Source organism: Carcharhinus amblyrhynchos, chromosome 12 (assembly GCF_965287045.1).
Source record: "Carcharhinus amblyrhynchos chromosome 12, sCarAmb.v2.hapA, whole genome shotgun sequence".
Taxonomy (NCBI): domain Eukaryota; kingdom Metazoa; phylum Chordata; class Chondrichthyes; order Carcharhiniformes; family Carcharhinidae; genus Carcharhinus; species Carcharhinus amblyrhynchos.
Window position 1 is genome coordinate 32,640,766 of NC_137335.1, and position 27,394 is coordinate 32,668,159.

General features: G+C 43.6%; 1 protein-coding gene across 1 annotated transcript in view; it reads left to right on the forward strand.

The window, feature by feature from the left end:
- The first annotated feature begins 5,705 nt into the window (after positions 1-5,705).
- Positions 5,706-27,394, forward strand: part of LOC145350707 (NADPH oxidase 3-like) — a 136,577-nt gene continuing 114,888 nt past the window's right edge. The window contains exons 1-2 of the mRNA XM_080199912.1: positions 5,706-5,824; positions 8,655-8,883. Coding sequence (XP_080056038.1) covers positions 5,706-5,824; positions 8,655-8,883 — 348 coding nt within the window. The remainder of the gene's footprint in view (positions 5,825-8,654; positions 8,884-27,394) is intronic.

Genomic DNA, 27,394 nt, shown 5'->3' on the forward strand with positions numbered 1-27,394 from the left:
CCTGTGAGATTGGGCTAAGTTGTCCAGGCCCACAGTCATAACCTGCTGTGTCTCCAGAATCCCTGCTGTGGCTAGCTGTGTCTCCAACATGCCCTGGACGCCTGTGGCCATGGACCAATGTGCCTCCAGGATGCTGGGGACAACCTCAACTGTGGCCCATTGTGTCTCTGCCATGACCAGCTGTGTCTCCAGGATGGCCTGCACCATGTTACCCGTGAGACCAAATCCCTGTGCCAGACTTTCCACTGCAGATGCCACTCTAGCAGTGTTGGCAAGATTACCATGCTGTGTGCCAGCACCACCTCCTGCAACAGCACTGTTTGACTCCTCTAAACAGCCTTGCAGTCACAGCATGGTTATTGACAGCCTATCCAGAACTCCCCAAGTTTGCTAATGCATCTCCAGCAGCTTCGGGATGGATAAACTCTAAAACCCAGCATCTGACTTGGAGCCAACTGAATCCTCGCCTCCAGCAGACTTCCATGTGCCCATCTCCACCTAATGTGCAATGTATGACGGGGTTGGGAGCTCATGTTGGTTATTTCAGGCAAATGGCTTCTTATGGGGAGGGAGGAAGGGGGTGCTGATTGGGAAGGGTACCACAGAGTCTGGAGGCAGAACTGGGGTGGGGCAGGGGATGGTTGGTGGCTGCCCTTCAGGTGTCTGGAGATGGTTTGACATTGTAAGCACAACACATGTACAGATTTCAGAATGGGATGCACACTCACCCTTGCTGCCCAAAGAAGGTCATTCATTTCCTTCAATATTGTCTCCAGACCGAGGGGTCAGTGTCCTGCAGATGCCACTGCCTCCCATAAGATGCTTGCTGCATGGCCCCTTAGGTGACAGCATGGAGTGGGTACAGCAGTTGGTGTCTCTCATCCACTGCATCCAGTAGGCGGGCCTGCTCACTCTCAGAAAACCTTAGAGCATTTTTCTTCAGGGCCATCTTCCAGGCATGACCACCTTTGTATCCATAACTGCAGCTTATATACAGCTCTGGCTTGTTAAGGGAACCCAGGTGTAGTTAGTTTGGGCCACTCATGAGCCCTTTAGTTAAATTTAATTGTGAATAATGTACAGGCAACCTGGTTTCAATAGAGGGTGAGCCCTCTCCAAAGGTGCTGACTGGGTGAACTCAACAAGGTACTGTGGCCAAAGGGTGCAATGCTCTCAGTCAGCGAGGGGGAATGCTCTCAGGCAGGGGGTGTGCACAGTAGCACAACACTCTGCGTGTGAAGGGGACTGGAGCTGGGGAGGCCAGGAGACCAGCAATGCCTGGGTTAGTGGGGGATGGGGAGACCAGCAATATCCGGGTCGGTGGGGGATGGGGAGGTCAGCGATGTCCAGGTCATGGGGGATGGGGGGGCTGAGAAACCAGTGATGTCTGCGTCAGTAGGGGATGGGGAGGCCAGCGATATCCAGGTCACAGGGGATGGGGAGGTCAGTGATGTCCAGGTCAGGGGGGAGGGGGGGGGCTGAGAAACCAGTGATGTCTGGGTCAGTGGGGGATGGGGAGACCAGCAATATCCGGGTCAGTGGGGGATGAGGAGGCCAGCGATATCCAGGTCATGGGGGATGGGGAGGTCAGTGATGTCCAGGTCAGGGGGGATGGGGGGCTGAGAAACCAGTGATGTCTGGGTCAGTGGGGGATGGGGAGGCCAGCGATATCCAGGTTTGTTGGAGTTGGGGAGGCTGGGAGGCCAGTAATGTTCAAGTCAATGGGGAATGGGGAGGCCAGCAATATCCAGGTCACTGGGTGATGGGAAGACAGTGATGTCTGGGTCAGTGGGGGTGGGAAGGTCAGTGATGTCCAGGTCAGTGGGGGATGGGGACACTGAGAGGCCAGCGATATTTGTGTGGAGAGGAAGGAGGGGTGAGGAGCCAGTAATGACCATGGGGGTAGTGAGATGCGAGCTATGTGGCCAGTAATGTCTGTGGGGGAGTGAGAGGCCATCGATCAGACCAGCAATATCCATGGGGTTATTGAGGCCAGCGAACTCAATGCTGGGAGGACTTGTTTAGTGATTTTCCAGAGAATGGCATGTGGGCAGGAGCCCACTCGGAGTGCTGATTTCAGCCTCTTCAGCGGGAAAAGGCCCTATCCCCAACTTTTTCACGTGATTCATGCTATTGCCCTCTGCAGTACACAGAGTGTGGGAGACTCATTTTGAAAATCCCGCTGAAAAAACCAGCAGGATTTACTCCAATTTTTACATAAATTTGACAGTTAGAATTTTTTTTAGGAGAATCACCCTGAAAGAATTCCAGCTGGAAATATTGAGGGAATTATGGGTGGGTTAACAAAGCTAAATTGGGGATGAAAAGCAAGGATTGTAACATCTTGCAATGCTGTGACATGTGGATGTTTTTCTAGTGCACTGGGATAAGGATGCCTGGAAATTATTCATGCCCTACATCTTTTGGGAATAAGAAAACTTATGTATTAACAGTTTTATGATTTTTATTTTATTTTCCAACCTTTTCAATGCATTATTATATCTGATCATTTCAAACTCATCCTATTTTCTATGTCACGTTGTCATCTGTGATACAGCATGATCATTACTTTTAATGGAAATAGAAGAAAAATTGCTGCAATCAAGGACTTTCTACATATTTAATGTTTTTTGTTTCATTTAGCAAAATAGTGCCCATTTCATATACACTATTTAATATAACCATCTAGTAACTGGGTATGCATTAAAGTTAAAAGAAAATACATTTTTAGGGAAATGCTGATCTCAAAATCTGCTGAGTAAAAAAACATTTCCGATTGTCCATGGATTTTCTTACAGTTGTAATTAAAGTTTTACTGTTTTTCATGAAAGTTGGCTTAAATAATTAAACAAAATAATTTGCAAATAATATTCTTTTTAAATGGAATTTAAATTAGCAATATGGAAGGAAACTTTCCCAGATTTTAGAGCTTGCTTTTTAAGCTGAGTCCTTCATGAATTCCAGAGCTTTAGAAATAACAGGAAATATCTGGAGCACAATATTAAAAAATTCCATTAAGTATATTTTAAAATCCTACCTTGATTAAGTAGCAGTTATTAGGCTACATGTAGTCTTGGTTTGGAAAACAGAGTGACTGGAAAGGGGGGCAGGGGGGTGCGGAATTGTGCAACTGTGATCGGAAGGAGTGGGGTTATGATTGGTTGGCAGGGTCTGCAATGGTTCAGGAAGATAGCTCACCACCACCTTCTCAAGGCAATTAGGATGGGCAATACATACTGGCGTAGTCATATCTCATAATTGAAAACAAAAATCTACTGATTACATCAGGATATTAGTGGCAGATCATCATCTACTGTAACCAACATGATATGATAAAGCACTTCTCTCAGTTTTGGCCCTGGAGGGAGTGCAGAGGAGGTTTACTAGGCTGATACCGGAGTTGAGGGGATTGAGCTATGAGGAGAGGCTGAATAAACTAGGCTTGTACTCGTTAGAGTTTAGAAGAATGAGGGGAGATCTCATTGAGACGTATAAGATGATGAATGGGATGGATAGGATAGAGGTGGAGAGACTCTTCCCGCTCAAAAAAGACAGTAGACTAGGGGGCACAGCCTCAAGATGAAGGGGAGGCGGTTTAGAACGGAGTTGAGGAGGAACTTCTTCACTCAAAGGGTGGTGAATCTCTGGAATTCTCTGCCCGTTGAAGTGGTGGAGGCTGCCTCGCTAAATATTTTTAAGAAGCGGGTTGATGGGTTCTTGATAAGAGAGGGGATTAAGGGTTATGGGGAGAGGGCGGGAAAGTGGAACTGAGCCACAACAGATCAGCCATGATCTTATTGAATGGCGGGGCAGGCTCGAAGGGCTAGATGGCCTACTCCTGCTCCTAGTTCTTATGTTCTTATGTTCTTATTCTGTACTATGTCTATGATTCTATGCTCTGCAGTACCAGAGACTAGGTGCCATGGCCATGCCTGAGCGATTGGAGGCCACTGAAATCCCCAGGTGGCTGGGGCATGGCTGGGCTGTGTCACTGGGCAGCTCCTGCCTGGCAATGCTCACCTGGCACCCTGGCAGTGCCAAATGGGTGGGGCCTAAGTGAAGTTGGGGCTATGATAGTGTGACTACGCACTCTGACAGTGGCCTCTGAACAGGGGGGCTTATGCCCCAAAGCTGGTGGCCTGTGTCAGTATTAGACAGGTGACAATGCCACAATGGAAGAAGGTGATCGTGGGAGGAGAGGGGTTGGTCGGAGGTCTCAGATCAGGGCGATCCACAAAATGCTGATTGAGTGCTCTGAAACTGGCTTTATTGGTCTGTGTAGGCTCCACCCCTTGTAATGGCATAAAATTGACAGAATGCAGAAGGTTTGCAGTGCTGAGCCCACCAAAAAGACAACTACTATTTTCACACTTAGATTTTTTTGAAAATTCTATCCTATATGCTTGCTGCTTCCTCAACTTAAAAATCCACACTTGAAATAATAGATTGTGCTCACATGTATCATCCAGTTCTGATTTCACTTAAGTTTGCAGTTGGGAGAGTTTTTAATTCCCATGATATCTGGGTGCATGTCCAGTGTCCATCTGCCTCATGTAGCCAGAAAAATTTCTACCTTCCTACTATTACTGTGACTCAACTGGTAATATTTTTGCCTCTAAATCATAAGATTCAAGCTCGAATCCAAGGGTTGAGCACAAAAATCACAGCAGGAGCTCCAGTCCAATGCTTACGCAGCGCTACACTGATAGAGGTAGTGCCTTTTGGTTGAGATATTAAAATTGGGTTGTATCTATCGTCACCGGTGAATGTAAAAGATTTGCCCTATTCTGGAGAAAAACAAGGGAGCTATTCCCAGTGTTTGAGCCAATATTTGTCACTTAATCAACATCTCAAGAAAAATTATCCAGTCATTGTCACATTGCTGTTTGTGGGAGTTTGCTGTGCAGAAATTGGTTGCTGTGTTTCCGCTTTCACAACAGTGACCACACTTCAAAAGTCTTTCACTGGCAGTGAAATGCTTTGAGTATCCAGTGGTCATGGAAACTGTTATCTAAATATGAATCTTTCTTTGGAGGTGTGTGAGAGAAAATAATATGGTATGGAGGGATACTCAAGCTGTCTCATCAAATACACCTATGGAACCTATATGGAAGTCATCCAACCCAGGCATTTGCTTAAAATTCCAATCTCCAGGGGTGCAAGTATCTTTATCTCCATCTGCCACCGGCAGGCAGGCCTTGGTTACAGCATCTTCTTTGTTGTCACCTCATCTCATTCATCATACCAAAAGATATAGGGAAACAGTAACTCTTTCCATAACGAGTCTTTCTCAGCTCCAAATGACATTTCCTTTTCTAGAGTTAGGCAGAACTTCAGCCCTTGCAGTTTTGGCTGGAAAACCCAAGAAATGGTGGAGACTTGGTGCAACTGGATTTTGAGATGTCTGGCTGTTTCAAAAACATCGATAACCTAATAACAACATAGAGGGTGAAATCACTGAAGATGAGAAGTTGAGAGAGGAAAGCAATGAAGAAAACCTGGTGATAATTTTTTTTTATCACATCTACAAAGGCAGTACAGAATTCCATTTGGAAGAGAGGTGAAGAGGAGTGAAACAGAGTGAGATGCCCAAAGGTGAAGAAAGTGCCAGAGGACTAGGGTGCCAGGCAATGCTGTGATTTGCATTAGGTTTTACATCTTGATATCAGTATCTTGATGGGGCTATTGGTAGATGATGTAGTCAGATGAAAGGCATCATTAAGGGTGAAGATGTCACCTTCCCTCAGTTAGGTTTCTGTTTAGACCTTGATATCGATGCAATCATTCACAATAAGTTCATGGATGGCAAAGGCCTTGTTCACAGGTGAACAGATATTCCGGAGGGGAGAAATACATTGCTGATATGAAAGAACAGCGTGCGCTTAGGTATTAATAACGCTTTGTCACTGGTATATTCATTGAGCACCATTGACCAGACTACAAAACATCACCCACAATTATACTGATACTTTGAACAAGATTTTAACTGTACTGGGGGAAGAGAGGGTGTAAATTCCCTATGCAGCAGCAAGAATGTTGAGAATGGCAATGGTCTGGCGTGTCTTGCACAATGGCACTGCAGAGGAATAGGGCTGCAAGAGGAGGAAGGTGCTGACTTCTCTGGATCCAAGAACAAGGAGGAAGTGGAAGAGGAAGCTGATGTGTCTAGGGTGCCTGCAGCAGCTCACTTAGTTGACAGGGAAGTCTGCAAAGGGTTCATACCAACATGGTTCATTGTTCGCAGCAAATTACCCAGCCTTCAGGAGAACAGTGGCCACAACACCACACAACCCTACCACAGCAACTTCTACAAGACATGCCGTATCATCGACACAAATGCCACCATCTCACGTGAGAACACCATCCACCAGGTACATGGTACATAGACTTGCAACTCGGCCAATGTTGTCTACCTGATACGTTGCAGGAAAGGACGTCCCGAGGCATGGTATACTGGGGAGACCATGAAGATGCTACGACAATGGATGAACAAACACCGCTCGACAATCACCAGGCAAGAGTGTTCTCTTCCTGTTAGGGAACACTTCAGCGGTCACGGGCATTCGGCCTCTGATCTTCGGGTAAGCGTTCTCCAAAGCAGCCTTCACAACACACAATACAAAGCCGCTGAGCAGAGACTGATAGCCAAGTTCCATACACATGCAGACGGCCTCAACTGGGATCTTGGATTCATGTCACACTGTCTGTAACCCCAATGACTTGCCTCGGCTTGCAAAATCTCACTAACTGTCCTGGCTGAAAACCATACACATCTCTTTAACCTGCACTTAACCTTCTCTCCACTCGCATTGTCTGTACCTTTAAGACTTGATGTAAAGATTTGCATTCCAACCATTATTTTGTAAATTGAGTTTGTGTCTTTATATGCCTTGTTTTTGTGAACTGAAATCCCACTCACCTGATTGAAGGGGCAGCACTCCGAAAGCTAGTAGCTTGTGCTACCAAATAAACCTGTTGGACTTTAACCTGGTGTAGTGAGACTTCTTACTCTGCTTATCCCAGTCCAACGCTGGATCTCCACATCATGGTTCAGATACCCAGAGTGTCTGAAGCCATATGCAATTCCATATAAACCCTCTGCCCCTCCCCACCTCACAACACAAAACATTCTCTCAGTCAAAAAAGTAGGGATTTCCCTCTGAGTTTCTTATTGCATATTTTACCTTAAGTATTATGAAGGGTAGCAAAATCGAGAACGAAAGCCTAAATAATAAATGCAAAATTTAAAAACAACTGTGTTATAAAAATTGCCCCATTTTCTTTTGCAATTGCATACCCTTATAACCACATTACTCTTTCTAGAATTTTTTCAGAAATATTTTGACTTTGCTATAAGCTTAATATTAACCTTAATTATAAATTTAAGCAGATTTAAGTGAAGAAAGTTACTATTTCAAACATTACCTGTATTACTGAGAATATTAAAGTAAGAATACTTTTACTCAATTATTAAGAACATCACATAAATTAAATCCTGGATCGTATCACATCTCAAGTATCTGTTAAAATTATGAGATATAAAGACGAGTTTTCTTTTATCCTTTTCAAATCAGTAAATTCTGGAGTGGATGGACCACTCTACTGTAAATTTGCAGTTAAAACAATATGTGCAGCTTTAAATCAAGATGAAACGCAGTAACAAAGTCCTAGCTGCACGTCTGTAGTCATCTAGACTGATTAATTCTTTTCTGTATGGATTGAATTAATTTGAGTATGTCTGTGGAGCATGCTGTCAGGACACACTTCTCTCCACTCATCTGTCCTCGGGTTCTTTTCTAGTGAATTTAAAATGAAGCTAAACGGTAATGCTGCATGGCAGATAGTGGATCATTGCTTTGATAAACATCTAAGATGCTAATGAACGGAGGCTTCAGCCTCGAAATCATGAACAACTGACTTAACACATGGCTTTAAAAAAAACATACCAAATGGTATGGCATTTGACGAAAAAATCCTATACTCTACATTGTTTCAAATATGGCATTTTTCTTAAGAAACATATTTGCATATCAAACAGAAACGCTTTGAAACTGATGAGGTTTCAGATTGTCCTGCTTGGCATGCAAATTATATCAGAGGTTCTCATTAGCATAAATGCATGAGCAACTCTAAATGCTTTTAATTTCCAATCTCAGCCAGCACAGAAGTAATTTGTCAATGTCAGGCTGAAAATCTGAAGCAAAAAAGAAGCGAAGTATTTCATGGTAAATTGGAATCATACAAATTTCTGATTTGCTAATTGACTGATGCCTCAGTTCAATCAGCTGCCTTGAAGGTGTAAATAATTTAATATATGGTGAGAAATAAAGTGTGATGTGGATTTGAAACTAGCGTTCACTGCTGCAGGATACACCCAACTTGCTTTCTCTTTTATGATAACACAATGGGGTGAAATCTTACCACAAAATGGCAGTGTTGGTTTTGGTATTAAAAACGGAGCATTTCCCGCCAATGGCACTGTTGTGTTTTTGGTCCAAATCTTTTGGCTCATTAGTATTAATTTTTATTCTCACAAATTTCATGGCTGTATTCCTTTATGCCCGCCACATAACGACTTAACTGCTGAAAGCACTGGGAGCTCCATATAAGCGGTTCTCCAGTGTTCCCCAATACTTGTTCCATGATGACTGTAGGGACGGCAGCCAAGAAGCTAGCACCGCACTTTACAGAAGGGGCCCTCACCAGATTGCTGGATGGAGTGGCGCAGAGGTGGGATACCCTATAGCCCTGCTCCAAGAAATGGCCTTCCAGCAGAGTGATCACTGGGATTCAGTGGCAGCCCTGGTCAACGCAAGTGTACTCCAGAAAAAGACAGGACAGCAGTGTCGGAAGAAGATTAATGATCTTCTTCGTTCAGTCTGGGTAAGCAAACCATCCCCGGTCTCCCACTGGAAACCCTCAAAAAGCCTTTGCACTCACAACCCTTTCTCTCATTCAGTCACTTTGGCCTCTGCCAACACCAGGCACCCTCCCACAATCACCATGTTCCCCCAGTAGCTGCTAGGCTCCTCACACTCCAGCTCCCAAAAAAGCCCCACACCTGCCACACCTCATCACCATCTTTAATGGTCAACCTAGACTCTCCCTATCTGTGTCATTACAGGACAAACTCAACCACAGCAGACATGAGCAGGTGCAGCCAATTGGAGTAATGCTTGAGCTCCGAACCCTCGTGCATTTTGAGGAACAAGTCCTCCAGCTGGCAGGAAAGAAGGAAAAATGTACCTATTCTGCTAGTGAAATAGGGGCAGCAGAGAAATGTGAGTATCCTCAACATATATACTGTCATTCCTCAGGTCTCAAGTGAGTAACCATGTTCCCTCCATAAACCCTGTAATGCACTGATGCCATATCTCTTCTGTTGCAGGACCACCCTCACGACCCCTGGACTCACTGGACTCTAGCAGGGCAGAGGAGAACTTCTCCAATCCCACCACTGAAAAGGCATCACAGCTGTCACCTGCACCAGTTCAGATATTCATATCTCAATGGGATTATCTCATAGGCAAGCTTCTGAGTCAGTCACTAGGGAGCACCTCACAGCTGAAAATCCACTGCAGGCGGAGGTAGGGATATCCCAGGGAACTGGCAGTCGGAAGGGTGCTAGAGCCCTGGACTCTCCTGAGCCCCTTGCCGATGATGTGCTCCTGGGCTGCTCATCCTGCAGCTGCTGGAACTGCAAAGGCAAAGTCACGAGTATCAGGAAGGGAATGACACCACCCGTTCCCGGTGTGCAAGGCCAATTGGAGGAGTCCCATCACCTTCTATCCAAGGAGATAGTGCACTGAGACCAATACTGAAGGTTTGCTTCCACAGTGGAGACCTTCACGCAGGACGTGCACTCCAAAGTAGGAGATGTCCACACCATGGTGGAGGGCTTCAACTGCATGGTGCAGGCACTGATGGGCATCCACGAGAATAAGCACCAGAGGACGGTGGAGCTTTTGGATCTTACTCCAGCTGCCACTCCATGCATTGGAAAAGCATAGGGGCCCCCAGTAATCTGAAGTGAAGATTGGCAGGAATACAGCCAGGGCCTTCCAGCCAAAGGGACCAGATGGGCATGGTCGCTTTGGCTGATCTGACACCCCCCTCCCTGTGAGCAACGCACCTCCAGCCCCAGATACCAAAGAGGGAAGCAGTTAAACATCTGTGCTGCCCAAAAGCAGGTTTGGACTCTCAAGGTCCTGGCACCCTAAGGGACGCCCACCAAGGCCATCTCAGGGAATAGTGCGTGGAAGTTAGCAGGCTGCCTCAACCTCAGTTGTGGATCCTGGGGATACGCCTAGATGTAGTGGGAGGGTCAGGAATATTAACAAACTGTAGGTACTTAATGGGTACAAGTGAATATTGGCACTTGTGTAACTAGGTCACCATTTTGTTTTGGATGTTTGTCAATAAATTTCACTTTGTGCACCCATCCTGAGCCTTCATCCTGTCTGTTCCTGTCACCAACCTTGGAGAACCACCGGGCTCACCTGGCACCTCATCCTTGTGGAGTATGAGAATAGCAGTGCTATGTCCCTCCCAGCCTCTTGCCTGTCCCAAGTAAGGAAGGGTATTCCCTCAGCTGTAATCTGGACAGGAATCTAGGAAGGAGGACATGGAAGGCACTGCCTGGAGACCAGCCTTCATAATCTCTTTAAAGCAAGGGGTGCCCCGACATGAAGGGAAGGTAACAACCCCTCCCAATTCCTCTCCCTAAAATGGCGATTCTGGGACCACCATTCCCAACCCCGAGTTGTACTTATCTGTGTCTCCTGAATCCTCTCTATTGCCCCCTGAGCAGTGCACACCGTGGAGGACTTATTTAATTCTTCTTTTCATTCATTCAGGAGACATGGGTGTTGCTGGCTGGCCAGCGTTTATTGCCCATCCCTAGCTGCCCTTGAGAAAGTGGTGGTGAGCTGCCTTTTTGAATCACTGTAGTCCATGTGCTGTGGGTTGACCCACAATGCCATTAGGGAGGAAATTCCAGGCTTTTGATCCAGCGACTGCGAAGAAATGGCAATATATTTCCATGTAAGAAGTCTCACAACAGCAGGTTAAAGTCCAACAGGTTTATTTGGCACTAGCTTTCGGAATCTCAGGCTCCTTCATCATGAGTGAGGACTTGTGTTCACAAACAGGTCACATACAGATACAAACTCAATTTACAAGTTAATGATTGGAATGCAAGTCTTTACAGGTAATCAAGTCTTAAGGGTACAGACAATGTGAGTGAAGAGAGGGTTAAGCACAGGTTAAAGAGATGTGTATTACCTCCAGCCAGGACAGTTAGTGAGATTTTGCAAGACCAGACAAGTCGTAGGGGTTACAGAAAGCGTGACTGAACCCAAGATCCCGGTTGAGGCCATTCTCATGTCTGTGGAACTTGGCTATTAGTTTCTGCTCAGCGATTCTGTGTTGCGTGTCGTGAAGGCCGCCTTGGAGAACGCTGAATGCCCGTGACTGCTGAAGCTTTCCCCAACTGGAAGGGAACATTCCTGCCTGGTGATTGTCGAGTGGTGTTCGTTCATTCATTGTCGTATCGCCTGCATGGTCTCCCCAATGCACCATGCCTCAGGACATCCTTTCCTGCAGCGTATCAGATAGACAACATTGGCCGAGTCACAAGAGTATGTACCGTGTACCTGGTGGATGGTGTTCTCATGTGAGATGATGGCATCTGTGTTGATGATCCAGTACATCTTGCAGAGGTTGCTGTGGCAGGGTTGTGAGGCGGAGTGATCATTGTCCTCCTGAAGGCTGGGTAGTTTGCTGGGGACAATGGTCTGTTTGAGATTGTGCAGTTGTTTGAAGGCAAGAAGTGGGTGTGTGGGGATGGCCTTGGTGAGATGTTCGTCTTCATTGATGACATGCTGAAGGCTCCGGAGAAGATGCTGTAGCCTCTCTGCTCCGGGGAAGTACTGGGCGATGAAGGATACTCTGTCCACCATGTCCCGTGTTTGTCTTTTGAGGAGGTCAGTGTGGTTTTTCCTTGTGGCATGTCGGAACTGTGGATCGATGAGTCAAGCCATATCCTGTTCTTATGAGGGCCTCTTTCAGCATCTGGAAGTGTCTGTTGTGATCCTTCTCATCTGAGCAGATCTTGTGTATACGAAAGGCTTGTCCGTGGGGGATGATTCCGGAGAGTAGTCCATGGTGAGTCTGATGATGGGATGGGATGTCATCATGTTGTTGTTTCAATGATTGTTCGCCATGAGTCCAAAGGAAGAAAATGTCATCAATATATTGGTGTATAGCTGTACGTCTTCATATGTGCGGAACTTGGCCAAGTTCCTGATGAGCTGATAGCTAAGTTCCACACACATGAGGATGGCCTCAATCGGGATCTTGGGTTCATGTCACACTATCTGTAATGCCCACGACTTGCCTGGGCTTGCAAAATCTCATTAGCTGTCCTGGCTGGAGACAATATACATCTCTTTAACCTGTGCTTAACCCTCTCTCCACTCATATTGTCTGTACCTTTAAGACTTGATTACCTGTAAAGACTTGCATTCCAACCACTATTTTATAAATTGAGTTTGTGTTTTTATTTGCCCTGTTTGTGAACAGAACTCCCACTTACCTGATGAAGGGGCAGCACTCCAAAAGTTTGTGGCTTGTGCTACCAAATAAACTTGTTGGACTTTAACCTGATGTTGTGAGACTTCTTACTGTGCTTACCCCAGTCCAACGCCGGCATCTCCACATGATATTATGCTGGTGCCATTGTGGGAGCCAATTTGTGATGATGGCACTGGAAGCTGAGAAGAACAGTGGCAGTTGATAGCTCGATCCTCAAATGAAGGTCATGGAGAAGACAACTGCCCAATGACTCATTGCCCGGTATCATCTATGGGGTTGGTTGTGCTGGTGCCCCTACTGAGTTGTGTGAGCTCAAAACAGAATCTTCTTCTATCCCTCCTACAGGACCTGCAGCCTGGGTCACAGCAAAAGGAGACAATGCAAGCACTGCTGTCCTTCTCTTTGGGGAGAGATACCACAGAGCAAGTGGTATTTGTTATATATCATATTTGTTATATATTTATGAACAGACCAGAAACTCCAATGTGTATTATGGAGTTAGACTAGACCCCTATTATTTTTGATTTTGGCATTAGTGTGAGGGTAAGATGTTTCACACCAGGTGTCATTCTATTGACCCACTAGGAAGCTTTTATTAAAACAAACTTTATTTAACAATACAGTTAACTATAACAAAAAGAATTAGCATAACTTTTACCAATTGAATTACTTAAACATGTTAAGATTCAATTCTTAGCTGCTAGTTTATCTCCATTAGTTCCAATTTAAGCAATATACCACATGACATAAACTCATCTTCAAAATTAGTTAGCAAACAACAGGCTTACATGTTGGTATGTGGGCTGCTAGCCTTCAAACCTCCAGAACACTTCGGGAATAGATACCTATTTTCTAGCCAGTCTCAGACTTCAATCTTGACAAAGAGAAGAGCTGCTGCTCCTTGCAAATCCAAAAGAATTTGCCTGCTTTTTACCTCTGTAAACCTAGATCCTCCTGTTAGCACTTGACATGCTCTTGTCAATCAACCTAATTTAACTCTACTCTGAAACTCCAGGGAACAACACAAAAAAATAATAAAACCGCAATAACTCGGATGAAAACAAGTACCTCAATAACTACATTCTCAGTAGGTAGGCTGCCTGAAGCAGACAAAGTGGCAGCATAATTGGAGCTGAAGTTTAAAACATTCCCTTCACCAAATTCATGGTATAAATATATTCCTCACACATTACAGAAAAAAAACTGACGGTGATTCAGAATTTTGTTTCATTAAGAACATTGAGAATAGATCCTAAGGTAGAAAAAATTATTGTGGGTTCTCACACTTCAAATATTAGAAGTTTGGAGAGAAGCAACAACAGAATTAAAGTTAAAGTGCCAGTGAAGGAAGGTCAAGAAAGGAAAAAGCTCTCTATCTGGTTTTAAAAGAATAGGTTTTCTGATCAGAAAAGGGTGAGATTTTAGGCAGTATCCTTCATATTTGAAAAGTGGATGCTTTGCTGTACAGCTGAGTCCATTAAAAAAAGCAAAAACACATCAAATCAATGGTCTCCAGGGTAAAAAGAGGAGTACTGGAAAGACAGTGAACTAAAGTAAATATATGGAACAGTCCTGCATCACTTGTGCCTGCAAGAGAAATGGTGGGTCAATCAAAGTCCATTGGGTCTTTCAATTAAAGAAAATGAAACATGGAGTTCCTTTGCAGAGCATTTTCAGTGATTTTTATTAGCAAATAACATTGCAAATGAGTTGGTCAGACTAGTTTTTCTCAGTAGAATAAGTAAAACCTTTAACTTGCTCCAGAACTTGGTTTATCCAGCAAAGCCAGTAACCAAAACTTATAATGTATTGATAAAGATCCTTGAAGGGTATTACTCTCCAAAGCCATTGATCATCATAAACCAATTCAGGTTCCGCTAAAGAAATCAAGTGGAAGACTCATTTTGTGACAATCTTTAAAAAAACTGGCACAACATTGTGAATCTGATGAGTCATCAAAAGATTCTCAAGATCATCCAGTTTGTGGTTTCCAAAATGAGGCTATCCAAAGAAGATTGCTCACTGAACATGCTTTGACTTTAAAGATAACAGTAGAAATCACATGGTTAATGGAAATAGTTGCTGAAGAGGCTTCACATTTTGGGTGCAGGAATGAGGAACCACAAATTGGGAATTGCCCATGAGAAGTCAAGACAAACAAACATGTCACAGATGTGCCAAAATGCTCCATCATTCACTCAGCAAGTGAATGCTGGAGCAAGGATAATAATAATAATAATAATAATAAATCAAATTGGATAATCAATGCAAGAATTGTGGCAAAATTGCACAAGTTTGTTTGGCTAGACAAGCTTCTCCTGAGCAGAATATTCAGAAGAAGAACCTGGATACTTACAAGGAAAAGAACACGTTGCATTTTACAAAAAGAATTTATAATGTGGAAGAAAAGAATTATGACTGTGAAGAAGAGAATGTCCAAAAATATGATGAAGAGCTCTAACTGAACATCTTAGCCAGCATAAATTCTGGATGATTCAGGAGTTAAGTGGAAAACATATTAGGACGGAGATCGATATTGGTGCTGCTATATCTTTAATTTCTGAGACTACATACCAGCAAAAGCTGGAGCACCATCCTTTAAAACCAGCCACTGTGATTTTAAGGATATACATTGGTGAGATTATACCATTAAAACGTTACATTATGGTCAACATAGAGTTGAGTGGACAAACAGTTGAGTTGCTTTTCCATGTGGAACGTGGCAATTTTCTAGCTCCATTTGGGAGATCATGGCTGGTGAAGATAAAGCTTAACTGGAGTGCTATCAAAAGATCAGTCAATGCAGAAACAGAACTACAGTGCATTCTGGATAAATATAAGAATGTATTCAAAGAGATACTTGGCTCAAGGAAGGGAGTTCAAATGAAACTCATGATAAAGCAGAATAGACAAGCAAAAAGTCAAACAGCAAGAGTGGTGCCATGTGCAATTTAATCCAAGGTTGAAGAAGAATTAGTATGACTTGTTAATTGATGTGTTCTACCTGGTTACAATGAGTGACTGGGATTCACCCATCACACCTGTCATGAACCCAAATGGTTCAGTTTGTATTTGTGGTGATTTTAAAGCAACAATGAGTCCAATATCCACTTTCTTTAATTTAAGATTTGTTTGCTGGGCTATCAGGTGTGAAGAAATTCAGCAAGATTGATCTTTCACAAGTATATTTACAGGTGAACGTTGTTAATAGCAAAGGTCTACATAAAGCACTTAAAAAAGTAGACATTGTTTTAGAAACACTACATCCAACAAATGTGATGCACTTGAGTCCTTTCTAAGATTAATAAATTATTAATATAAATTTGTTTCTAACTTAGCTGCATTATTGAAGCCATTGCATAATTTACTATGTGTGAAACAATCATGGGACTAGACCACAGTATATGAAAAAGCATACAAGGATAGAACATAAAACATAGAGCATAGAGAAACTACAGCACAAACAGGCCCTTCAGCCCACAAGTTGTGCCAATCATATCCCTACCTACTAGGTTTACCTATAACCCTCTATCTTACTAAGTCCCATGTATTTATCCAAAAGTCTCTTAAAAGACCAAAAGTCTCTTAAAAGGATGTCAAAGATATCTTGCAAAAATATTAAGTATTGGTTCATTTTATTCCAATGTTACCATTACTGTTTGCTTGCGACGATTCACCTTATGGAGTAGGGGCAGTAGTTTCACATATTATGAATTTGGGAGAAGAACGGTCAATAGCTTTTGCTTTGCTTACCCTGACAAGTGCTGAATCTAACTATGCTCAGCTAGAAAAAGAAGCATTGAGTATAATTTTGGCATATGATGGTTTCATTATTATTTATATGGTCTTCATTTCACATATTGGCTGATTATTAACCCTTAACCACTATTTTTTGGCCTTATAAAGGCATGCTATCATTAACTGCAAGTTAATTGCAAAGATGATCCCTGGTGTTACCTGCACATTCTTATGATATAAAGTAACATCATTCAGAATGCCATGCTAATGCTGATGCATTATCACACTTACCTTTGCCTATTGAGCAATTGCCACCAATTAGTTTTGCTAATAATCTTTATTTTTTGCTAGTAGATCATTTGCCTGCGACAGCTTCTCAAGTTCAGAGGCATACCTGAAATGATCCCATGATGGGCAAGGTGATGGATATGGTATTGAAAGGAACAATAGCTGGAATGCATTGATCACATCCTGATTTGAAATTATATATGTCAAGAATGCTTGAGCTGACCATTGAAGGTGCATATTTATCGTGGTAAATCTGAGTGATCATTGTTCCTAGTCTCTGTGGAAGAGTTCTTGAACAGCTACATGAAGGATATCCTGTTATAATCTGGATGAATGAATTAGCCCATAGTTACTTTTGCTGGCCATGTCTGAATGCTCTGATTGAAGAATAAGTAGGACAGTGTCAATCTTGTGCACGAATAAGAAATATACCACCATTGTCTCCTTTACACCTTTGGGAGTGCCCTAAAATGCCTTGGCAGCAATTAGATGTTGGCATTGCTAATCCATTTGAGGTTTACATTTTCTTAGTCATAATTGATGCACACTAAAAGTAGCCAGAAGTTGTTATCATGAGATTTACTACAACTGAATAAACCATTGATATATTTGATAAAATGTTTGCAAGATTTGGCAAAACAGATCGTTAGAGGTAATGGCTCACAGTTTACTTCACAAGAGTTTGAGGATTGTCTCAAAGTACAATCATAGAGTCATAGAATGTTAAATATTTATCTCAAAATAAAAGGTATTCAACATATAAAACCCACATCTTATCCTCCAGTGACCAATGGATTAACTTAAAGGTTTGTATAATCCTTGAAACATTCTTTAGAAGATTCAGAAGAACAATGCTCATTATCACATCATGTGAATAGTTTTCTGACATTCCAAATGTGACTCTCCAGAGCTCACCTGCATTACTACTCTTAAAGAGAAAATTGAGAACTACATTTGATTTGTTATTAACTCCAGAAACTTCAGAGATAGTAGAGCATTAACAACATTCTCAAGTTGCTAGATGAGAAGTGTGGATAAAGCAACATTCATTTCAACAAGGAGATCGAGTGTTTGCCCGTAATTATGTGATAAGTAGGTACCAGCTACAGTTTTAGCAAAAACAGGTCCAATTTCTTGCACAGTTTAAACAGGAGATGAACTAATTTGGTGATGCCATGCTGGCCAATTGTTGTCATCTCAAAATGATTTCTCAGAATCATCTCCAGAAGTACTAAACATTTTTGTTCCTAGTGTTGTGAATGCTACTACCCAAGATTTGTTGAGTCTGAGTTGTCTGATGATTATATCTTTGCGACTACACTGAGTGAGAATGATACAGAATTAATTTGAAGAGAAGAACAGTCTGCTGAAGTTCCAAATAATTCTTCTACAGTCAAGCACAGAATAATTCAAGATTATATACAACCAAAAAAGAATAGACATCCCCCGATTGACTTTCTTATTGATGTGTATAATGATTAGTGATTCATTATCCTGTCTAGAGTATTTTTGATCGTATGTATAATATAATAATTTGTTGTCATGACTACAGAAATAAAGGGGAAGGGATGTTACTTATTTAACTGGTGACATGGTTGTTTTAAGAGCTGTTCACATAATTTGATGGTGTTGTCATTAGGGTGTTTGCAGGGATAGCTGTTTTACTTTCAGTTTGTATTCTGCACGGAGAACATTCCTACAATAAATCTGTTGTTATTTTGGATCCAAGTATAGAAACCATTTTTTTTATTTGAAACCCACAATCTCTAACATAGTTAGAACATTACAATATCCTACCTTGACACCAATCACAAGAGCAGACACACCCACATCAATGAGGCCATAATATAGGTTACAGCAGGAAGCATTGGACGAGCATCATTTCATAAATGAGGAGGAGGAGGAGGAGGAGGAGGAAAGTGAGGTAGAGTAAACCGTGGACCATCCTGTTCAGAGGTCAGAGGACATATAACAGCATACCTCACTGAGTCTTGTGTGTCACAGATAAGGACGAGTTTTCTAGAATATCAAATTCATTCAGTGACTTGGCCTCTAGCAGCCTTCTGTAGTAGAGAATTCCACAGGTTCACCACCCCTTGAGTCAAGAAATTTTTCCTCAACTCAATCCTAAATGGTCTCCCCCATATCCTGAGATGCCCTATGGTTCAAGATTCCAACGTCGGCATACCCACATCAAGATTCTCCAACCAGGAAAAACATCCTCCCTGCATCTAGTCTGTGCAACCCTGCTAGAATTTTATGCATTTCAATCAGAATTCCTTTCATCTTTCTAAACTCTAGTGAATGCAGGCTCAGTCAACCCAGTCTCTCTTAGAACAGTCTTGCCTACCCTGGTATCAGCCTAGTGAACCTCCGCTGCACTCCCTCTATGGTAAGTACATCCCTTCTTTGGTTGGGAGACCAAAATTGTACATAATATTCCAGAATATATCTGCCATTAACAGCCTTTCCACTTGTTTTTGTGGCTATGACTTATCTTTCATTCCCTCACTCTGCAGTATAAATATCTCCCACTTTCAATGGCCTATAGCTTTGACAAAGGGTCATCAGGACTTGAAACGTCAACTCTTTTCTTTCCTTACAGATATTGCCAGACCTGCTGAGATTTTCCAGCACTTTTTCTTTTGGTATGCGGAGCAGGTAGAGTGTGACAACAGACAGCATGTAGTGCTGTTTTGACTGTAGCAGTTAAGCTCAATGCCCTCTGTTAACATAAAACCCGTGTTACTTAAAAAGATCAGCAACTGTCAGATTACTTGCTGATTGCGTGTTACAGTAGGTTGCTGAGTCAATAGGCTTGTACTCAATTAAATTTGCAAAGTCTACAGGAAATACTGTTGCTTGTGATGGAGATGTTGATTCTCATCTAAATAGTTCTATGACCGATGCCTTTGTCATGGGTGCTACTGTTACCATTCCCCTCGATCTACAGCATGACCAGAAGTTTGAACAAGGACAACCAAGAGTAGCAGAAATAGCTCGAAGAAGTAGAAGGATTGTGAGAAAGACTCTTAGCAAAAGATCATTACATCTTAGGTATCTTACATCAACCTTAAAGAGAACAATTTTTCAATCTCTGTTATATAGAACATAGAACATAGAACATTACAGCGCAGAACAGGCCCTTCGGCCCACGATGTTGCGCCGACCAGTTTTAAAAAAAACAACAACCCACTAACCTAAACCAATCCCTTTTCGTCCATAAACCTGTCCACAGACCTCTTAAACGCCCCCAAACTAGGCGCATTTACAACTGCAGCAGGCAGGGCATTCCAATCCCTCACCACCCTCTGGGTAAAGAACCTACCCCTGACATCTGTCCTATAACTACCCCCCCTTAGTTTAAAGCCATGCCCCCTCGTGCTAGATTTTTCCATCAGAGGAAAAAGGCTATCACTATCCACCCTATCTAAACCTCTAATCATCTTATATGTTTCAATAAGATCCCCTCTTAGCCGCCTTCTTTCCAGCGAAAACAACCCCAAATCCCTCAGCCTCTCCTCATAGGATCTCCCCTCCATACCAGGCAACATCCTGGTAAACCTCCTCTGCACCCTCTCCAAAGCCTCCACATCCTTCCTGTAATGTGGGGACCAGAACTGCACACAATACTCCAAGTGCGGCCGCACCAGAGTTGTGTACAGTTGCAACATAACGCTACGACTCCTAAATTCAATCCCCCTACCAATAAACGCCAAGACACTGTATGCCTTCTTAACAACCTTATCTACTTGATTCCCAACTTTCAGGGATCTATGTACACATACACCTAGATCCCTCTGCTCCTCCACACTATTCAAAGTCTTCCCGTTAGCCCTATACTCGACACATCTGTTATTCCTACCAAAGTGAATTACCTCACATTTCTCTGCATTAAACTCCATCCGCCACCTCTCGGCCCAGCTCTGCAACCTGTCTAAGTCTTCCTGCAAACTATGACACCCTTCCTCACTATCTACCACACCTCCGACTTTGGTGTCATCAGCAAATTTACTGATCCACCCAACTATACCCTCATCCAGATCATTAATAAAAATTACAAACAGCAGTGGCCCCAACACAGATCCCTGAGGCACACCACTTGTAACCGAACTCCATGATGAATATTTACCGTCAACCACTACCCTCTGTCTCCTATCCGCTAGCCAATTCCTAATCCAGTTCCCTAGATCACCCCCAATCCCATACATCTGCATTTTGTGCAGAAGCCTACCATGGTGAACCTTATCAAACGCCTTACTAAAATCCATATACACCACGTCCACTGCCTTACCCCCATCCACCTCTTTGGTCACTTTCTCAAAAAACTCAATAAGGTTAGTAAGGCACGACCTACCCGCCACAAAACCATGCTGACTATCTCCAATCAACTCATTACTCTCCAAATAACTATAAATCCTATCCCTAATAATTTTTTCCAAAACCTTGCCCACAACAGAAGTGAGACTCACCGGTCTATAATTCCCGGGGAAGTCTCTGTTCCCCTTCTTAAACAATGGGACAACATTCGCTAACCTCCAATCATCTGGTACTATACCAGAGGCCAACGACGACCTGAAGATCAGAGCCAGAGGCTCTGCAATCACTTCTCTTGCCTCCCAGAGAATCCTGGGGTAAATCCCATCCGGACCAGGGGACTTATCTATTTTCAGACCCTCCAGAATATCCAGCACATCCTCCTTATCAACTGTAACACTGTCAATTCTACTCCCCTGCAACCCTGTGTCCTCCTCAGCTATATCCATGTCCCCCTGCGTGAACACCAAAGAGAAATATTGGTTCAATGCTTCACCAATCTCCTCCGGTTCCACACATAACTTCCCTCTGCTGTCTATAACTGGCCCTAACCTTGCCCTAACCAACCTTCTGTTCTTGACATACCTATAGAACGCCTTAGGATTCTCCTTAACCCTATCAGCCAAAGTCTTCTCATGTCCTCTTTTAGCCCTTCTTAGCTCGCTCTTCAACTCCGTCCTAGCCAATCTAAAGCTCTCTAGTGCACTATCCGAGTGCTCATGTCTCATCCGAACATAAGCCTCCTTTTTCTTTTTAACCAACGAATCAACTTTTTTAGTGCACCACGGTTCCCTAGCCTTACCAATTCCACCTTGCCTGACAGGGACATACCTATCACAGACTCGCAGTAGCTGCTCCTTGAAAAAACTCCACATTTCGGACGTTCCCAATCCCTGTAATCTCCTAGTCCAACCTATGTTTCCTAATTCTCTCCTAATAGCCTCATAATTACCCTTCCCCCAGCTAAAACCACTGGCCCGAGGGAGGTGTTCACTGAAATGTGCTCTCTGTTGCAGGTGGGCCTTTAAGAACATAAGAACATAAGAAATAGGAGCAGGAGTAGGCCATCTAGCCCTTCGAGCCTGCCCCACCATTCAGTATGATCATGGCTGATCTGTCGTGTCTCAGTTCCACATTCCCGCCCTCTCCCCATAACCCTTGATCCCCTTGCCTATCAAAAACCTATCAACCCGCATCTTAAATATATTTAGCGAGGCAGCCTCCACCACTTCAACGGGCAGAGAATTCCAGAGATTCACCACCCTTTGAGTGAAGAAGTTCCTCCTCAACTCTGTTCTAAACCACCCCCCCTTTATCTTGAGGCTGTGCCCTCCAGTCCTACTGTCCTTTCTGAGAGGGAAGAGCCTCTCCACCTCTATCCTATCCATCCCATTCATCATCTTATATGTCTCAATGAGATCTCCCCTCATTCTTCTAAACTCTAACGAGTACAAGCCTAGTTTATTCAGCCTCTCCTCATAGTTCAACCCCCTCAACTCCGGTATCAGCCTAGTAAACCTCCAAGGCCAAAATATCCTTGCGTAAGTGCGGCGACCAAAACTGCACACAGTACTCCAGCTGCGGCCTCACCAGTGCCCTGTACAGCTGCAGCAAGACCTCCCTACTTTTATATTCAATCCCCCTCGCTATGAAGGCCAGCATCCCATTCGCCTTCCTAACCACCTGCTGCACCAGCAGGCTGGGTTTTTGCGACTCATGCACAAGGACCCCGAGGTCCCTCTGCACTGTCGCATGCTGCAGTTTTTTGCCATGTAAGTAATAGTCCTTCCTACCATTATTCCTACCAAAGTAAATTTGATTTGATTTATCATTATCACATGTATTGTGCGCTGTGTATTGTGCTGTAATTTTTCTATGCTTCTATGCTTCTATACAGACAAAGCATATCATACTTAGAAAAAATAAAGGAGAGCGTGCAGAATGTGGTATTACAGTCATAGTTAGGGTGTAGAGAAGGATCAACTTAATGCGCGGTAGGTCCATTCATAAGTCTGATGGCAGCAGGGAAGAAGCTATTCTTGAATCAGTTGTATGGGTCCTCAGGCTTTTGTATCTTTTCCCTGACAGAAGAAGGTGGAAGTGAGTATGTCCGGAGTGTGTGGGATCCTTGATTATGCTGGCTGCTTTTCCAAGGCAGCGGGAAATGTAGACAGAGTCAATGGATTGGGAGGCTGGTTTGTGTAATGGACTGAGCTTTGTTCATGATCCTTTGTAGTTTTTTGTGGTCTTGGGCAGAGCAGGAGACATATCAAGCTGTGATATAACCAGAAAGAATGCTTTTTACGGTGCATCTATAAAAGTTGGTAAGACTCGTAGCTGACATGCCAAATTTCCTCAGTCTTCTGAGAAAACAGAGGCATGGATGGGCTTTCTTAATTATAGTTTCAGCATGGAGGGACCAGGCCAGGTTGTTGTTGATTATACCTCTTAAAAACTTGAAGATTTCAACCATTTCTACTTCATCCCCATTGATGTAAACAGGGATATGTTCTCCACTACGCTTCTTGATGTCGATGACAATTTCCTTTGTTTTGTTGACCAGTTCACCAGATTCTCGGTATCATTCCTGTACTCTCATTGTTTGAGATCCAACCCACTGTGATGGTGTCATCAGCAAACGTCGGTGAGAGTTGTGGTAGACATGCCAAATTTCTGTAGCCTCCTGAGAAAGTAGAAGGGTTGGCGGGCTCTCCTAACTATAGCGTTGGCATGGGGGGACCAGGACAGGTTGTTGGTGATCCGGACACGTAGAAACTTGAAGCTCTCGACCATTTCCATTTCGTCCCTGTTGATGTAGACAGGGGCATGTCCTCAACTATGCTTCCTAAAGTTGATGACTATCTCTTTCATTTTATTGACATTGAAGGGTAGATTATTGTTGTTGCACCAGCTCACCAGATTCTCTATCTCTTTCCTATATTCCATTTCATCGCTTGGTATCACCTGATGAAGGGGCAAACCCCGAAAGCTTGTGGGTTTACTATCAAATAAACTTGTTGGACTTTAACCTGGTGTTATGAGACTTCTTACAATAAATAACCATCTAGTGTGAAACATGCTGTGTGAACTGCTGCACATTGCTGCAGAGGGTGGGATCAGGGCAGCTGCTGTGAAAAGGGAGCATGAGGGCTGGCGCTTCCAATTTGCTCCCTCAGGGAGGTGCACTTGACAACTTCTTGTGTGATTTTATGCGCTTTAAGACTCGCCCTTCCTTGCACCAAAGAAAAGCCAGGCAGCATGCCTTAATGCCGATCACCCGGTGGCTCTAACGTCAATCATTATGAAATGCCACAAAAAGTTATTCATGGCGCACATTAACTCTGGTCTTGCATATTGCCCGGATCCACTACAGTTTGCCTATCACCACAACTGGTACACAGCAGACACTCTATACTCAACCCTGAAATACCTGAATAACAAAGATACTTACATCAGACTCCTATATAACGACTGCAGTCTGCCTTCAACATTATTATCCAAATAAAACCCATCTCCAAGCTTTGTGGCCCAGGGCTCGATTCCGCCCTCTGCGACTGAATCCAAGACTTCCTAACCCACAGACTGCAATCAGTTAGGATAGGCAACGACACCTCTTCTACGATTATCTCCAACACCAGTGCCCCTCAGGCTGTGTCCTCAGCCCCTTACAGTACTGCATGGCCAAATTCTGCTCCAACTTCATTTTCAAGTTTGCTGATGACACCACCATAGTGGATCAGAACTCAAACAATGATGAAACTGAGTACAGGAAAGAAATAGAGAATTTGGTGGAATGGTGCAATGACAATAATCTCTCCCTCAATGTCAGTAAAACAAAGGATATAGTCATCGACTTCAGGAATATAGGAAAGAGATAGAGAATCTGGTGAGCTGGTGCAACAACAATAACCTATCCTTCAATGTCAATAAAATGAAAGAGATAGTCATCAACTTTAGGAAGCATAGTTGAGGACATGCCCCTGTCTACATCAATGGTGATGAAGTGGAAATTGTTGAGATCTTCAAGTTCCTAGGTGTCCAGATCACCAACAATCTGTCCTGATCCCTCCAAGCTGATGCAATAGGTAAGAAAGCCCACTGATACCTCTATTTTCTCAGGAAGCTAAGGAAATTATGTATTTCCGCAATGACTCTTGCCAATTTTTACTAATGTACAATAGAAAGCATCCTTTCCAGATGTAACATAGCAAAATATGAGCATGCATGCCTTCCATGTGTGCTGACCAATATAAAGGCTGAAGCTGTGACTTGTGTAGGAAGTAAGAGATGTTTAGGTACATGACAGAAAATCAGTGCTGATGTCCCTTGTGTTGATAATGTTTGAGATCGCTGTGGACTGAAACCCTGTGAATGCCTGATGGGCTTATGAGAGTGAGGAGCAGGTTTACTTCCTCTGGCAGAATAAGTGAAATCATTTATCCTTTAGGGCACTGGTAGCATTCCTCTTCCGAGCACTGCAGGTGCTAACTGTACTGGTGACTTCCTCCCATCCTTTAGCAGTGAGGTTAATGGACCTCGGACTCCCATCACAGAGATAAATAATCTTCTGACAGTCCTCAGTTGCCTGAGGAATGCCGCCAGTCCCTTGCCACTGGACTTAGATGCACAGAGCTTGTGTCTTCTACAGGCTAATCTGGTGCTTCCCCACCCACCGTCTGTGGAGTGGGAAATTCAACTCAGAAAAAAATTACTTGACACAATTGCCAAGATTTTCCCAGAAATCAGCAAAGACTGATGGTGAGTAGGAAAAGTGGCACTGAAGCCATCAACAACAATGGTGGCTTTCTCTGGTGTATAGTCCAGAACTTTGCAAAAAAATCCTTCCATGATCAGGTCCCACGATGTACAAAAATTGCAGCGTAGGAACAGGTCTGCACCAACCGAGGAGGTTTTACTTAATAAAATCCCCTAACCTTCCAGGGTACCACATCCCTCTATTCCCATCTTATTCATGTATTTGTCAAGATGCCCTTTAAAAGTCATTATCGTATCTACTTCCACTATCTCCCACTGCAATGAGTCCCAGGCACTCACCACTCTCTGTGTAAAAAATCTGCCTCGTACGTTTCCTTTAAACTTTGTCCCTTGCACCTTAAACCTATGCCCTCTAGTAATTGACTCTTCCACCCTGGGAAAAAGCTTCTAACTATCCACTCTGTTCATACTTCTCATAATCTTGCAGACTTCTATCAGGTCATACCTCAACCTCTGTCGTTCTAGTGAAAACAAACCAAGTTTCTCTAACCTCTCCTCATAGCTGATATCTTTCATGCCAGGCAACATCCTGGTAAATCTTTTCTGTACCCTCTCCAAAGCCTCCGCATCCTTCTGGTAGTGTGGTGACCAGAGTTGAACACTATATTCCAAGTGCGGCCTAAGGTTATATAAAGCTGCAACATGACATGCCAATTTTTAAACTCGGTGTCCCAGCTGATGAAGGCAAGCATGCCGTCAGCCTTCTTGACTACGTTCTCCACCTGCATTGCCAATTTCAGTGACCTATACATCCAGATCCCTTTGCCTATCAATAATACTCCTAAGGGTTCAGCCAATTACTGTATATTTCCTATTTGTATTAGACCTTCCAAAATGCATCACCTCACATTTGTCCAGATTAAACTCTATCTGCCACCTCTCCGCCCAAGTCTCCAACTGATCTATATCCTGCTGTATCCTCTGATGGTCCTCATCACTATCTGCGATGAGGACGAGTATACCACTGGCCCAACAACATACCGCTAACCCAGCAGCCTCTGAATTGTCTGCCCCACCACCAACTGTAAGCTGAGGATCAGAGTGCCATTTTTAATGTCTGCCCCACCAAAAGAGAGCAAAGCTGTTAATCCTGGAACCCCACCCACACACCCTGGACAATGCACCGGCACTGTCGTCTGGCATTACTTGGCCTTAGCAGTACCAGAGGGCAGTGCCCGAGCATGAACCTCTGTCCCCCACCACCCGGTCCTTGCACTCACTTGAACATTCCTCAAAAGTCTGCTCAGCAGGTGCACACCTTGGAAGACTATTCATGGTACACACCATTCTGCTGGGTGTATTTCCTGACGGGAGGCATGATTCAAGCTTAGGAGCCTATTAATGATATGATAATGTATTCAAATAATGTTTCTAAATGGATAGTTACCCAGGAAATGTTAGATAGAAAAACCCTACCTAACACCTGGGTAACGTGGTTGACACGCAATCACTCACACTGATCTCTCAGCTCACACTCACGCAATATTTCACTCACTGGGTGCAGACACAGATCGGCAAAGCTCCCTTCAGAGTTGGGGCATCCTCCATTCCGGGATCTGGGACCTCCAGCCCTCTCGTTCCCCCAGCCTATGCCCAACGCTGTGATTGCTTCCTCCCAACCTCCTGGGACCGTGGACTCACGTTGGGAACAGGATTTAATTGCAGGCAGAGCACTACAGTA